General features: G+C 36.2%; 1 protein-coding gene across 1 annotated transcript in view; it reads left to right on the forward strand.

Annotated features, from left to right (window-relative positions):
* The window catches only part of chm (lysine acetyltransferase chameau), a 110,540-nt gene that overhangs the window by 23,381 nt on the left and 69,464 nt on the right, over positions 1 to 17,695 (forward strand). Inside the window, exons 6-8 of the mRNA XM_085960274.1 lie at positions 1,759 to 1,994; positions 3,867 to 4,044; positions 5,941 to 6,135. Of these exons, the coding sequence (XP_085816400.1) occupies positions 1,759 to 1,994; positions 3,867 to 4,044; positions 5,941 to 6,135 (609 nt within the window). The remainder of the gene's footprint in view (positions 1 to 1,758; positions 1,995 to 3,866; positions 4,045 to 5,940; positions 6,136 to 17,695) is intronic.

Below are 17,695 nucleotides of genomic sequence, written 5' to 3' on the forward strand. Positions count from 1 at the left end.
TGCCTGTCTATGTCACACCACGAGAAGTCGCACCAAAGTTAGATATTGGTGCATACAAGTTTGATACGGTCGACAGTTTCATATACCCTGGATCTCTTGTAACTCGACATAATGATATTACAGAAGAAATCAACAAGAGAATCATGTCTGCGAATAAATGCTACTTTGCCCTGTTAAGACATTTTAAGTCCCGCATATATCTCGCCGAACTAAAAGCACTCTTTACAAGACACTTGTAAAGCCAGTGCTCACCTACGCATCGGAAACCTGGATATTAACTCTGCGAAATGAACGAGCCCTGAACTTCTTTGAAAGAAAAATTCTCCGCCGTATATATGGACCGATCAGGGATGGCACCAATTGGAGGAGAAGATATAATGCTGAGCTCTACAGGCTGTACGAAGATTGCAGCGCAGTTCAATCAATTGAGATTGGGAGACTGCGATGGCTAAGTCATGTGCACCGTATGAATGACAATGAACCGGCAAAGAGAGTGATGTCCAGCAATCCAATAGGACGTAGAAGAAGAGGGAGGCCAAAGATTCGCTGATTGGATGGAGCTGCCAGTGACTGCCATATTCTGGGGGTACCAAATTGGAAAGCGGCCACACTGGATAGGGACAGGTGGAGGGAGCTGTTGGAGGAGGCCAGGACCCACACCGGGTTGTCGCGCCCCTGATGATGATGACTCGTTATATCAGAGAATAGGTATTTTTAAATGAGCGGTCATATAACACAAAAAGTCGAAAAAAGGTCTGATAAAATATAAATAAAAAATATAAAATCTGAAAACCATCGTAAAAATCGCTGAAACAAGCATGGCATTCATAAACTATAAAAGAAGTTGTTTATTGTAATGAACGCTGGTAGGTACCTACGGACTTCACAAACCTTGGATTTTTCAACCATATACGTGGATACTTTTTCATTATTGTCAGCGAAAACACCAATTAGGTAGGTACTTAGACACTTAACTAGTGTTATAAACGTAATCCGACCCCGGCGGCATCCTGTCCGAAATGTTTTTAAACGATCGACACACTAACAGTATTTTAGCTCGGTATATCCGATGAGTTGCTCATTATAACAGTGAATAAATGTATGGAGAAAATCATAAACCAAAATGTCAACGAATGTTTCCTCATTACATCCGAGATCTCGCTATGTCCGAGATCGTAATAACCGAGTTCGACTGTATTGAAATTTTGTCCGATATAGTGCAATAATTGGAACATTGACAATTTTGTAAATTTAATGAACTACCTGTTTCTTTTATTCAATCAAGATTTGAGAATGTATCATTCTATATATTGAACATAACATAATTTGAAAACATCTCATTTAACAAATATGACACCCTTGGGACTTGAACCTTTAACCACTGGATTCGTGTCAATGTGCTTTTCCAATTAAGCTACGGGCATCCTACTTAATTATGATGAATTTAACTAGTGAAACATGAAATGCATATTAAATTGCATTAATAATAATGGCTATCAGTTTTTATATTTTAAATCAAGGTAGGTATCAATTAAATACCTGTATTAAAAAGTAAAATTGTATTAAATTATTACAATAGTAGTTTTTGTTCACCTAATTTTTTTCATCAGCGTGAACCCACCACCTAATAACGATTATTACTGTATAAAACTCCTTAGAAAACCACACACGGTAGATATTTTTAACTATAGATACCTGGATAAAACCTTTAATTTCATCCTACTTTTCTAAAACACCGTCTATATTATCAATTTTCAGGAGATGAGATCGAAATGGAAACCTCCGCAATCGTCGAGTAGCGGCGACGCGAACCAAGAGGGCGCAGCCGGTCCTGTTGCGGGGATCAGCGACGCAGAACGATCAGGAGAGAGAGAACCTCGGCTGGAAGGCTTCGTTTCCAATTATGATCTCAACCTTTTTAGAGAAGCACAGGCAGCCGCTGCGTATAAAATTGAAGAGGAACTGAAGAATATGCCTCCGTCCAAAGGGACTAGGTTTGTCCATTCATTATATTTATTAGATTAATAAATATATTTCAAGTCAAGGTGATACATCAGTGAAACGGCAAATAATTTTCATCTATAGGCGCAACGAAATTTTGGACTCGCTGCCATTCGGACATAGAACGTCGAACTGGAAATACGTCAATTTGTTTCGTGATGGCGACGGGCGTATTAATTCTTATATCGTGTAAAGATGACCAAAAACGTTACCCATTTACTTTAAAAAGAAAACGTCAATGAATATATTATTATTGTTACTGATAGAACAATAAACAGAAATGGACACGTGTTGGATTTATATGACAAATTATATTTCGTTTGACATGCGTCATTTGCACCCACAATCCGCGCATCGCCTAGCCACGATCTTTTTAGACCGTGCCTCAACTGAGGTATAGCCTTAAGCCAGCTCTAGTCATCATCATTAATTGCACTATAAACCATGACAGGTCTTGGTCTACTCTAAAAACTTTTACATTCCTGCATGATCCAGTGCCGACACCTTCCAGTTGCTTTGACTGAACATTTTTTAAAATCTCCTTTGACGCAGTCTAGTCATCTCAATTCTATATAGAGGGAGAACATTCCATGTGTATAGTTCAAGTTCGTAATCGTCCGTGAAGTCGTTCATGAATCGGTCCAAATTTGAGGCCGTTAGTGATTGATTTCATAACAATGGGTTTTACAGGGTGATGTTTTTAGCCCCATGCCCAGCATATTTAAAGTACTTATTATAAGTCAAGGTGAATGTTAAATAGGTAATCATTTAGTATTGACTCTTTGCTACTTGTTTCGGAATCATACAAAATTATAAAATTATTGTTGGAATATAATTTGATTTCACCTTTTCTTCATTGGACAAGTTTTCTTGGATATGACTATCCACTATGTCATCAATTTCCACTACGTCCAATGTTCCAACAAATTGATTTTTTTTATTTTAATAATTTTAACTCAGTGCTGAATACGCGACTGGCGCGTTTGCATTAGTTGGCCATTAGATATAATTAACATGATATTTAAATGTGGTAATTAATTAGTAATTATCTGGTCAGCAGTGATTGTCTTAATTGACTAATTGAATATTTTAGACGTAAACTACGGGAAGTAAAAAATGTTAAACCAGGTATTAAAAGTGTATTGAAATGTATTACTCAAGATAAAAAGAACTTTTTATATACGTTTTTAAATTTTCTATTGAATTATTATGCTCAATATGCTCAAACTTGTACTTGATATGAAGTAAATAAAAAACAAAGAATACTGAAATGTCATTTTGATTTCCATAGTAACGCACGTATATATTAATAATTTAGTTGCTAGGACCACCCACTTAGCAACCAATAATGGTGGATTCGATTACGGATTTATTCCGAAATAACTTTTCATACAAAAAAGAATTAACTGAAAATGAATTCAATTCCACTTAAAGATGGCTAAAAGTATTAAAAGAATGCATTGGCATTGTGTTCTGATATATTCTAAAAGTTTCAAATGTCTAGCTAGTCGGGAAGTTAGTTAAAAATCGATTGCAAGATTTGTACTGGATAAACAACCACCGGACAAATAAGAATACGAGCTAATAAAAATGTTGTAATAAAATGAAACGAACTGCAGAAATTACACACAAATAGCGGAATAAAATAATTTCCATTATTGTATTTTTTTATGTTTCATTATTGTTGTTTCAAGACTTTGCATATGAAATTATTTAAATCTTCGTGTTTCTTGTTTTGAATACAGAGTGATACGTACAAAAATTTAAAATAACATGAATTTACCACCGTCCAAGTAAAATTTTAGTAAATGCTGAATACTATAATTAAAGATTTAGGTTGACATGGCTTATTTTCCAAATTGTAGGTTTGTGTGCATGGGGAAGTACTGTATGGAGGCGTGGTACCAGTCTCCGTACCCCGCTGACGCAGCCCGGCTTCCTCAGTTATACCTGTGCGAGTTCTGCCTGAACCATCACAAGACGGCCACCGGCATCACCAGGCATCGAGCCAAGTGCGTCTGGAGACATCCGCCTGGAGACGAGGTCAGTCTAATTGCTCGCTTAATACAAGCAAACTGCTTACCTTTGGCACTAGTTGCGTTCAATGTTTAACTATATCCACACCAGTGTTCCCCCTAAGCTGTCTGCGTGTGCGCACGCACACAACTAGCCGAGCGCGCGCACATACAACAGAGTGCACAAAAGTTACACCAGCGTTAGGATGTAAGGGCATTAGGATGAGTTCCTAACACTGAGTTACACTGGCAACACCGGCTACCCATACGCTAATTTTGTTATTCTATATATGTGTCGCTGAGTTTCAAAACCCGCTATAACACTTTTTCATTATGTTGAAAAAATCAATAAAAACTTTTTGAACTAAAAAGGTTTTTGAATGCTTCAGTAGTGTTATAGCGGTATTTGATAGACACATTGATTTTGTTTCATAAATGACAGTTAATCGTAACGGCTTTTGAAAGAGGCGATAAAATTTTCATGTAGAGATTTTAATAACGAATCCAACGATATATATATCTTAATTATTTCAAAAAAGTGTTATAGCGGGTTTTCTAATAAATTAATGTTTGAATAAATTAATTGACATTAAATAGTGTTGTTTATTATTGTCATTATTAAAAATTAGCTGTTTCGTTTAGTAGGTCTAAATACCGTTATGTGGCGTACAAAAATTTTATTTCCTTTTAAAGTTGCACAGCCAATGTCTTTTGCGCACATAACCTTTGGAAAATTAGAGAGAACATTGATCCACACATGTGCGTTTTTTATGTGTTAGACGAATGTGTCGTCCAACATGATCAATCACAGAAGAATATAATATGAGATATAAAATAAGGAATATCTATATAGATATAATCGTTCCTATATAAAAGATTGAGATTAGTACCTACGAGTTATTGCATTTTCAATTAAACTTTAATTGCATAATAATGTAGTGGAAAATGTGTTGCATGATGTTTTCTTTTCTTTAAAAATGCAATAAAATGTAAAAAAATACCTATGAAATTTTTCCTAAACAAAATCTGTTATGTAAAAGTTTCAAAATTTGCCACTCCCGGCGGTCTCCTAGCTCATCCTACCCATGGGCCGGCCCTGTATATGTTTATTTTAGAATCTCATAATTTCAAGATATGTATTTAGACTCAAATTTCTATAAGTTTGTACGTTATCACGTTGCTAGCGTCGCATTGACGATGTAGTTGGCGGGGGGCGGACATAATGCTGTGTTAAGATGCTGAAGTGGGGGGAATTTAGGAAGTAAGTTCCACTAGTTCATAAAAGAACCACGATGACGTGTACGCCAGCTTATAGAAATCGGTCTCTAGTTAGTTAGTAACATTCAAAACCTGGCTTGTAATAAATGTGTTTTCGATTTCAAGCCAGTTTTCTCTAAGATAGTGCAATAATTATTCACAAAGTCTTTATATCAGAGGTAATAACATGAAGCATCAGTAGGGATTGCAATACCGGTATTCAATTATTTATTGATACGGAAATACCAGTTTCAAAAATCCAAAATACCGGTATTTTCGGTATTAAGAAAATTTAAAAAAAAAGTTTATGTGTTTCGAAAATGAATTTAATGTGTAAGTTTTATGCTGCTGAAATGCAAATATACATCTAAAAGGAAAATATTCTTGGCAAACATTTCCAATTAATGTACGTCCAACAAACGTTGAATTTGAGAGAGATTCTAAAATATTATGATCAAAACATATTTTATAAAGGTCAACATAATAAATGTATGTAGGTACTTTAGGTTGCCATAAAATAGTGTTTGAAATAGATTTTAATAGTTATATTTATTGATAGGTACTTCTTTTTTTCTTTTGATGAATACTGGTATTGATATATTCATTCCGTATTGCAATCCCTAGTAAGAACCAAGAAGCAGATGAATTGATTGCGTTTGTTTGTCAGGTGTACCGGAAGGGCAGGCTGGGTGTTTGGCAGGTGGACGGGCGGAAACATAAACAGTATTGCCAGCAGCTGTGTCTGCTGGCCAAATTCTTCCTGGACCACAAGACCCTGTACTATGACGTGGAACCCTTCCTCTTCTACGTCATGACCCTCGCCGACTCCGAAGGCTGTCATACCGTTGGCTACTTCAGCAAGGTCAGGAATTTATTTTTATCTTGAAACTTTTTTGTATACATACTATTATTACCATCACAATAATGCAGACCATTTTCAAATACAGTAGAACCTCGATATAATGGACTTCGGATGTAACGGACAAAATATCCAGTCAAATGTGAGAATTGTTAAAAACATCCTGTTAATCTTATACATGTTTAAATCCAAGTGTCACCACTTGTATACAATGTTCTGCGCACGATAGTCATGTCATACTCTCACCATGACCCCCACATCCTGAAGCGGGCCCCCAGGCTAGGATGTTTGGCGGGCCCCCTACCTATCGCTAAGGGTAAAGTCAGTCTGACGCGCTGCAGTAGCGTTATCCAAATGGTAAAATAATTTAATTATAAAAAAAAAATTAGCAATTTTTAATATATACGAGTACATCCATTTGAATTATGGACTTGTCGAGTATCGGCACACAGTAAAAAAATTGCATCGTACAACCAAATTGTTTTAATTATTATTATCATCAACTAAAATAGCGCCGCGCCGCAGGCGACTTTTCTTGCTATTAGAGCAATTTTGTGATGTGTTTATCTCACTTATCTGGTCGGCTCGCAATGCCGGGCCCTTCCTGAGCCCGGGCCCCCAGGCTAAAGCCCTGTCAGCCCCCCCCCTTGTGGGGGCCATGACTCTCACACTTGATTTCGAGTCATAATGCCGTCCTGCTCGTAGACTGAATGTAGCACTGACGTTTGCTACGCTGGCTGCTAATTCGCACAGCTGCACAGCAGTTTAATTTGTTTACTGAAAATGAATGGATGCAGTTATTACTCAATTCAATAAGTTTACAATGGTTAGAAGTAAACAAAGGTGACCCTCGGTATCACATCATAGTGAAATAGCAGAAGAAGTTATGATCTTGGAAAACGAAGGTGGAAGTGAAGATAGCAAGGAAGAAACAACACGTCCAAAAATAAAATTATCAGTGATAAGATCGCATCTCGACGATCTAATAACATTTATCGACTATTCGTTAGATAACGAAATCAACTTTATTACATGCATTTTCGTAATTTTAGAGAGTTAATTATAAAAAAACAGCAGTGCAATCAAAACTTGATTCTTTTTCAAAGCAAGATTACCGAAAACAACCGCGTTGACATCGAACATTAACATCACTCTACAACGGCAGTGTCTGGATATATCATCCAGTGACGAATAAACAGGATTTTGTTTGCCACCTTGGAGTCGCATGGAGGTCAAGGCTGTATTCTGTGAGGACCAAATGTCGTTTGTTTAACGCGTGCGTGCTACCTGTGCTCTTGTATGGCTGTGAGACATGGCATCTTACTAAGCTTCAAGAGTCTCGGCTTTTGAGCTTTGAGAATCGATGTCTCCGCCGAATCTTAGGGTACATTAGTACGACCGCGCTACAAACACCCGAGTCTGAGCAGAGACAACAGCCTTCGGTGATTGAAGTTATCACGAAGAGACGATTTACGTGGCTAGGACACGAATTCCGGATGCCGCCAAAGAGTTCGACACTTCGTACCCTTGTGGCACAGCCTCAAGGGTTCTGTCGCCGTGGCCAGCCCTCCCTCACCCTGCAGCGGTGCTACAAAAGCGACCTACGTGCTGCAGGTCTGACATGGTGGGAGGCGCAGGAGTTGGCGACGGACCGAGGGAAGTGGCGCCAACTTGTGCTTGCCCTATGCCCCAATGTTGGGACGTGACAGGGTGGAAGAAGAATTTATATAACAGACTTTCGGTTTTAACAGACACCCCCTCACCCACATTAGTCCTTTGTAGCGCCTGTACACGTTCATGGATTTACTGACACCAATTGTGTGTAAATTCATCTATCGTGATGATAACACATAATAGTGCTGACTGTCTCGTCAATCTCATTCTTCAAGCGTAAGCGAGACACGCTATTGTCATTTTTGTATGGTGCTATTTTGATAGGTTGCGAAAATTGGTAAATGTCAACATGCTCTGTGCGGTGTAGCTCGTATTTTTCCCGACAGATTCGCCGCTATCGTTCTACTGCGCATGCGGATTCGTCGTTCAAGTTCCAACTATCACGTGAAAATTCAGATGCTTCTGAATTTTTTTGATCTATGCATGCAATCTTGCAACTTGCACGATAATACATATTTACACATGCATTTTCTTGTTATATAATATACAAACTGAGTTTTTTCATGCCTTTTTGGATATTTCATGGGCTTGCTTCCAATTGCAAAATATCATGGTTGACTTCGATTTAGTATTCAGCACCATAAAATATATGCCGAAACTAAAAGTCAATCAAAACAGATGCTAATAATTATATAAAATTGTATTTCTTCCGCCGTTTTGCAATATTATACCGAGGCTCCTGGATATATTTTGAATGCCACAATATTGTAAAAATTATAATTTGGATATGCTAATTCAATCATGCTAAAGTTTATGGTTTTATACAAAAGTGCACAATATTTCACTGTCAATATGACGTCACTGGTACAGTACATTTACCGCCAAATCAAAACTCCATAAAAAATGTCACAATAGTTAAAAAAATTTGAGATTAAACGTCTTATTTGTCATAATCCGTTTCTTATCAACATTTAGTTGCATAAAAATTAGGAGAACATTTCCATTACACTCTCAATAAAATATAAATATAAAAACTGTAAATTTCGTCAAATCTTTTCTGACAGCTCTGTAAGGAAAACTAAGAAAATTGACCACTATTATTGCTGACAGGTTCGTTATGAAAGGATAATATTGTCTACATCGCGTTGTTACACTTTGGGAAAGTGTGTAAAAATTGTATCATTTTTGAGTGACAAATAATATGGAGAAGAGATGGTTGATGCTATGTGTGACAGTGGCGAAAGGTGACTTTTGGAAAGAGGTAGACTGTGGAGATTAGAGAAAAAGAGCACACTTGTCAGGTATACTTACGGGAAATAAGAAGATAATATTTACGACATTACTACTGATGAATAAGTACACACTAATGACAACGACACACTGAATCATTTTACAACTGCCAATTAAAAACGAATATTTAATTGTTGTGAAAAGGTCCAATATAAGTTTTTTTTGCTGAATGCAAATCTAAATGAACCCTTGACCTTCCAGCTTTGATAATATCTGATTTTTGAACAAACGTCAAACTCAAGAATGATATTCTTAAAATATGGTCTGTCGCACAACAATTATCAACTTCAATCTTAAAACTAGACATTTTAATAAATACTTATATAATTAAAGTACTGACGAATGACTTAGGTACAATATCAGATAATTTATCCACATTCAGAACACAATAATACACTGAATTTTGTCTTACACAATATAACTTTATCACCGTGTTTGGAATGACAAATATGATATCAATTATGTTTGTCTATAACTGAACTAACCTAAATAATAATCACAAGATACAATTATTTTTTATTTTTAAAAACAATTTATAATTACAGTACCCTCTCAGTAATCCGCCACCCCAAAAACCAGACAATTGTCCAGTTAGTGAAAACGGCGGATTATAGTGCATACATATGTATCTATGTACGTATATAACGTACGTTAAAATACATGCGTCATGACATTCATAGATAATAGAACCCAACCTGCAGACCTTAGATAATAGACAACGTTCTTATCGAAAATACATAGTGCCAACCGCTAAAAACAAAAAAACCTGATTTTGACATGACATTCGAAAAGTGTAGACATGTTGAAATTATGATAAAAACGTTCAAAACGTCATGCAGGTGTTGATGCATTGCAGCTCAACGTGAGGTGACCTCATTGTTGTTTTAGTGATTTCGGCAGATTTTGCCAATGACAATGTTCGTTTAAAGGTTCAAAATGTGCTACGGGACGGTAGCATCAGTCTGATAACATTTTAAACACCAAGAACAACTACATTACACACTAATTCTTTCCCGTAGCGGCAGCTTACTGTGACGTCACGTGATAGTCCGCGACATGCACCTCAATTTGGTTCGCAATGGCAGAAGAATCTGTCCTTCCTCTAGCACTCGACTATATTATGCAAAAAGTCAGATGACAACAACAAACAAGTTGGCTTCCCCTGCCATAAGTCATCAGTCAGACTAATTGTGTGTAAAAAAAAAAGATTAACCCTAGGACCTATTCGTAGTAGTGACCGTACAAATTCAATCGCAATTATGTGTTTCCGAAACCACCCAATGTCCAACCCTCCTCGGCGTGCGGTGTGAGGCGGCACAGCGTATCGGAGATGGCGGCGCAGATAGGAGCAGCCGGCTGGCGAGTCCGGGGGTCTGGGTTCGCATCCCGCTGCGTGAGGGGGTGCGGGGCGCGATGGGGGGCGGCGGGCGTTGACCCGACGCGCCAGACGCCGCGGCGCGGGTCAAAACACTCGCAAATCTAGCCAACTTATTGCACCGACCGGCTGCGCTTTGGACAAGTGGAAAGGTGCATGCCTGTTGGACATTGTCACCAAAAAACTTTGCATTTGAACCGCAAGATAATTACACTCGAACTTGGTTATTACGAGGAAAATGGGACCGACTGAATTTGCTTGTTATAAGCATTACTCGTTATATCGTTATATAACATTTTTCGCGCCACGCTCTATTTAAGCATAGAACATAAAAAATCTGAAAACCATCGTAAAAATCGCCGAAACATGCAAGCAAATAAGTTGTTCATTGTAATGAAGTGCTGAGCCGCCGGCGCTGGTAGGTGGCGCTACTGATTTCACGAAGCTTGGATTTTTACATGCAATTTCAACCATATGCGTGAATACTTTTTCAATGTTGTCGGCGAAAACACCAACTAGGCACTTAACACTTAACTAGTGTCATAAACGTAATCCGATCCCGGCGGCATCGGTCTAGTAACTAGTTAAGAGCATACTTCAGTGTAACGGCAAATAATTTTCAACTATAGGTGCGACGAAATTTCGGACTCGCTGGCAATCTGAGAGCGAAGTCGAGCTGTGAACACGTCAATTTGTTTTGTGATGGCGACGGGGGAATTAATTCTTAAATCGTGTAAAGATGACTAAAAAACGTTACACATTTACATGAAAAAGAAAACATGTCAATGAATATTATTATTATTATTACTAATAGAACAATAAACATAACATTAAATGGACGCATGTTGACTTTTTATGACAAATTATATTTTGTTCTGCACGCGTCGTATGCACAATCTTCGCGTCGCGTAGTCACGATCTTTAGACCGTGCCCCAGCTGAAGTATAGCCTTAACTGCCCGGTCGGATTTTATTGCTTATGGTCGAAAATATTGTTTTTAAACGATCGCCACATTAACAGTTTTGCTCGGTACTTTACTCGAGAAGTAGCTCGTTATAAAAGTGAATAAATGTATGGAGAAAATCATAAACTAAAATGTCAACGAGTGTTTCCTCATTACATCCGAGATCTCGCTATGTCCGTGATTGTACTAACCGAGTTCGACAAAAATAGAATTCGGGGTCGCCGAAAATTACGTGAATGATTGTCATATGATTATCCTGACATGCGATAGATACATTGATAGCACATAGCCGATCGCATACAAACGACATTACACTATAGTAAATATGCACCGCATATCGTATAGGTGTCGGCGTACCAGAGGCGAGGGGTGAAACTAGACAGTTAAGATTCGACATAAAATAATACACACTAAAGTGGCAGTTTTCCACTTTTTTTTGCAGTCATACGTATTTGTTTTCATTGAATACTACAATTTGCAGACAGTGCTGATTAGTTTTTAAAATTTATTCAAATTAATAGTCAAAAAATACTCGTTAAGAAATATCTAAAATTATGCAATTAAATCAGGTTACATGTAAGTTGTACGTATGCAGTTCATCGTGAGACACTTATTCGTGCGCCGCAGTACGTTAAACACAGTGTTGCTATAGTTTTCTATGCTGATTATAGTACAAAGGCGTAAAAATTATAGTATTTCTGAAAAATATATAGTACAGGAACATTTTTCGTTTTGAATCCTTGAAAATTATAGTACATATTTTGGTATATTTGGCGTAAAATTATAGTATTTTACATTTTTCGCGAAATCAAAATTATAGTACTGTATTATAATTATAGTACGGTTGGCATCACTGAGTGAAACATGAGTTCGTATAACATTTTATCAAATGACGAGTTCTTCGTTGAACATTTCACCGTGGAATACATTTGTACACACGTATCTTACAAAATGCGGCGATAGTTTGCAAAATAGTACTGTTCCAATTAGATTAACCCTAACCTAACCTAACCTAGTAAAGACATCTCATAAAATTCGCCACATGTTGTAGCATACCTACGTACAAATATACTCCACGGTGAAATATTCAACGAAGAACTCGTCATTTGATTAAATGTTACACGAACTCTTGTTTCACGTACTGCGGCGCACGAATAAGTGTCATGCGGTGAACTGTTTACGTACAAATTTCCGGATACGATTAAATCATACATACCTATGATATTTTCTTCATAGAATAATATTTTTTATCTATTATACTTGGGTTTACGCGGGGTTTTAATGAATTTAAAAAAATGAACCAACAATAATATGTGTAATATGTATTCTCAATCCAACGAAAACAAATAAGTATGAATGAAAAGGTGTGCACAATTTTGTCGTATCGCCCAAAATACACTAAAACTATTATGGTTTGGTTTAAGCAGGGTGTAATTGATTTTTAAAAACTAACCAATACCATCTATAAAGTAGTCTTAATTCAATAAAAACAAATACAGGAACATTTCTCGTCTCGAATCCTTCAAAATTATAGTATTGCACTATATAGTACGGTTGGCAACACTGCAACATACCAAAAATGAAATATCTTCGAAATAATTGTTTTGCAAATTTAACGATCAAAAATGATATTCGTTTATGAAATAAAGTAGATAGGTATACGGTTGCTGCTTTTTATGTCACGGTTATGTCATTTTCGGTTATTTCGTATCCGAAAACTGTGATAATTTAAAAGATACAGTATTGAATGCTATGTCAAAAAATGTTAGCATGTAAGTAGCTCCCTCAGTCAGCAGACATCTTATACTGGTGCATCTTACTTAACGATTCTATAGTGCGAAATTTGAAATAATCTTATTTTATTTTTATTCAGCAATGATTTTTAGCGTTTCACTAACTAAAGTAAGGCCTTACCTACCATACTACTACAGATTCGCGTAAAATTAACCGCCGCTGATAATTGATCGCAAATAAAAAACATTTTCATCATCACAAATATTAATTTCAGGGTTTTTTTTATCAATTCTCTCTCTACTTTATTATTGGTGTATTAATTATTCACGACACAAAACAGTGTTTATTATGCACACTCCAGAAATTAAGTTGGCGTATTATTTAGCCACAGTTTATTATTGTTTGCGTTTTTGCGACCCTTGCATACCCTCCCTTAACACACCCCCCTTAATATATCACACACACACCCTTAAGAAAACACATTAATTTTCATTCTAATTATGTTGCTATCAACTTTCCTTGTTGTATAAAATCATAACGTAATCTAAATAATATTCGTATTTTCTCTGAACTGCAATTCTATAACAGGGGTAGCTAAGCGATCGACTTTCTGCATAAAAATACAGTCGCGAGCTAATAATTTGCAAAAAACGCTTTGATACGGTTTGTCACTAGTATTTATTTTTCAGTTTATATCTTGAGATCACCGAGCCGCCAGCATTTATGTATGGTTAATTTCATGTTTTGCGCGTTCAAATGAGGAAACATCGCATTAGTATGGTTTTCGTGAGAATAGTGATATGTCATTCAATGTGGGGAAAAATAGAAAATCTGCATGGATTGTGTTTCAGCTGCTTTCGTGTCCATTAAGCGCAAACCTCATTGAGGTGCGTGTCACGGTGCATGTCGCCTACTTTCATGCGGTCGCGGCGAAAATTTAGTACTTAGGTATATGGTTTCGTCATTTTGCAGAATATTTTTAACGTGCACCATCTCGTTAATTCACTGAAGAATGACACTGATGAAGAGTGCCTACTATAATTAATTTTAACAGTTTCTACGTGTGCGTAGGTACGTTAAAATTACGTTTGACATGACATCCATAGATAATATTTTTAATAGAACCCAACTTGCAGACCATAGATAATAGACAACATTCTCATAAAAAAACCATAGTGCCAACCGCTAAAAACAAAAAATCGTGATTTTGACATGACATTCGAAAAGTGCAGGCATGTGTAATATGATAAAAACGTTCAAAACGTCATGCAGGTGCCGATGCAGTGCAGTTCAACGTGAAGTGCCCTCATTCTTGTTTTAATGATTACGGCAGATTTTTCCAACTGACAATGTTCGTTTAAAATAGTTCAAAATGTACTACAGGATGGCAGTCTGATAACATTTTAAACACCAAGAACAACGACATTACACACAATATTCCCGTAGCGGCAGCCCGTCACAGTAGGCGACAAGCACCGTGACATGCACCTCAATTTGGGTCTGTGATTGCGTTTTTATGCCACAACCGCACAAACTGGCTTCTATATTTACTAAGGGGAGAGAGGTTGATTGAATGCATCGTTCGGTGGTTAATGTAGGCGCAGACCTTAAATCGTCTTAAAGGAGAAACAAACTCGTTTGTCGATACAGAATAATATACTTATTTAAATCTAAAAAACGTCCATAGTAGTTTAAATTTCTACAGCGTATTTTTCAAGTAAAATAAATAAATTTGAAGGTTTTTTGAATGATTATCAATATTTATTAGGGGATCACTGTTCAAAGTTGTTTTGTTAGAGATTTTTTGATAAAATAAAATATAATATAAGTGGTTTTTATCAACACTATCATGTCCTTATTTCAAACTTCTTAATTTATGTATACCTACTGTGTTAGAAGCGTGGCATTAAATTAATCCTATGTTGAACAATAATTTTGAAAACGACCGCGACCGACCAATTGGCGATACCTGACATATAACATGAAATAAAGATCCATCAGCGTAGTAGGTGTACACTGATATACTGACATAATTGAATTTACAGTCGTAATCGTATATTAATTGATCCGCACTGTTTTAGAGGACCTAGCTGTGACCACATATATTTCATCCCTGTCGCGCTTTCATACTGAACCCCACACATCATTTGATTGTCCTGACAATTTGCATGCGTTTGCATATTTTTCGATACCCCTCTGCCTCACCCAGTAAGTAGCTACCTGGCGTCTGCGTTTAGCAGTAGTGGTATGTAACTAAAACCAGTGGCGGCAGCTCTACCATCATGCAAGTGCACTGCACACCTGATTTTAAATCATTCAATATGTGTAATCGGTATTTATAATTGTAGGAATCAAAAGATATTATTCAATTTTCGATATTTATGCCGTATTTGAGTACGCCATTTGATTTGATTTTGGTGTATTGAATTGAACGCAATATTTACTTTCTACATATTATTGAATTGAAAAAGGTGGCCATAAACAAGATGGTGACCTACTTTGATAGGTACTTGGTTATTATGTATGTATGTATAACATACTGTTGTTTGTACATTATTATTTTTTATGCGAATCTAAACGATAATAATAGTTACTGTACTTTCAAAATAATTATTTGACCTGGTGATAATTACTAATGCGAAACATCTGTATCTTAATGCAGCCATGGCAAATATATATCAGAACAAAACAGTGTAATGTTTACCTTAAAATGAATATGCAATTCGAAATTACTTTTTTTACTCTTTTCAACTTTAATTTAATCATAGCCTTAGCAAATATTTTCGCAGTCTCACTTTCATATATTTAGTCTCCGTCTCTATTATCTTCAACAACTTTGGCTTGAAACTAAATCTGAAACTTTAAAAATATGCAATTTGTGCACAGCATTATAACTTGTCCAGATGACGCGTGTCTCGCCGCGAGTGCATGTGGACACAATGAGGTCACCTGTATCTCGACCACGCGCGAGAAGTGACACGCGGCGATTACATGTGGACGGCCCAATGAGGTCACATGTACCTGGAATGCACGCGAGTCAAATCGCGCCATCTGGACATGGCCTTAAGACTTTTAAAGTTTGCACCACGCTTCATTTGAACTACCTACCGGGATTTCTGGATTACTTTATGTACCTACGATTTTTTTTACAAAAATACACGTTTTTATTAAATATAGAATTTATCAATATATATAAATATATAGAAACTTCAGAAAACTATAATATTTCATATTAATGGCTTTAATCCCCAAAGAAAAAATCCTTGTACACAATTATTGTGAGATTTCTTGTATTTTTTGTTGTTATTTATAATATACAGATCAATAATATGAATATCAACCATGTCGGCACAAGACACAAATAGAATCTGTGTCTAATCCCGGCATTGAAATAATACATAGGTAAGTACTATTCCCGTAATAGTAAAGATTGAAAATTATCTCTGGGATTGCAATCCTACACATAGTGCTTTAAAACTGTCACGCTATGTCATTATAATACATATATTATATTGGAATTATGCGCAGTTTTTTTTTGTCAAATCCAACTTAAATTTAATCCGGATTAACCACAAGTTAACTCAATATCAACGCTCGAATGGGTCTGACCTCTGAGCGTTTCGTGTTCATGTAAAAATAGACAAACCTGGTTAACCGCATTCGATATTTAAATTTCTGTCATATTTTACAGTGAATCACCAACAGGAAAAGACCCACCACTGTGCCCCTATTATTAAAAATATTTTTTAGGCTTATAATTATTAGTGTTGCTAATTGCCACAATTGGAATAGTACAAAACTTAAATCCATTATAATCTAGGTATAATGACTTAGTAAAAGCTCAAAGAAAGAACAAGAAGACATTATTGATTAACTTAAAAAAAGTATATTTTTTACTACTATAAATGTCTGTATTACAAATATGAATTACAATCGATTATTTTACGAATAAACCATAGTTCGCAGTAGGTATTTGAATAAAAATGTAAAAATGGTTTCTTTGAATATACACCACCTACGTGATTCTGGGTAATTTGTTTTTGAGTGCGAGTATGTAGGTAGGTATATTTTAAAATTATTTATATTTCAATTTCAGTTTCTGGCCGGCCACAGCATGTCCGGAAATTCTTTCAAAAATATTTGGCAACCCTACTTGTGACATTCAAAGGGAAATCAAAGGTGTTTTATCTCAGTGCGGTCATTGGAAATGGAATACTTATTAGAGTTCTCTAATTATTCTTGCTAGTACATAATGAATCTGAAATGCGGCAGCATATTTTATTATTAGCATAAGTAACCCTTTTTATATCTTCGCCCCAAAAGCAAAAGGGCACATGTGTAATTTTGACGGTTTTGAGTTATGAATGCAGTTTTCTTCGTAATTTTTTTCTCTACATTGTGGGCAAAACGGCATTTTTTAAGCAAAACCACAAATTCACAATTGAACAAAGAAAATAAAGGTTACTTGTGTATTTGTAAACTGATCTTCATTTAACGTATAGGAAAAATGTAACATGTACACGATTTTAGGAACTATGTGCAATGAAGGTGCAATGTTTACAAAACTAATATAGGAAAAAGGTAAC

Source organism: Rhyacophila brunnea, unplaced genomic scaffold (genome assembly GCF_057557595.1).
Source record: "Rhyacophila brunnea isolate RB1 unplaced genomic scaffold, BYU_Rbru_1.0 scaffold_11, whole genome shotgun sequence".
Taxonomy (NCBI): Eukaryota; Metazoa; Arthropoda; class Insecta; order Trichoptera; family Rhyacophilidae; genus Rhyacophila; species Rhyacophila brunnea.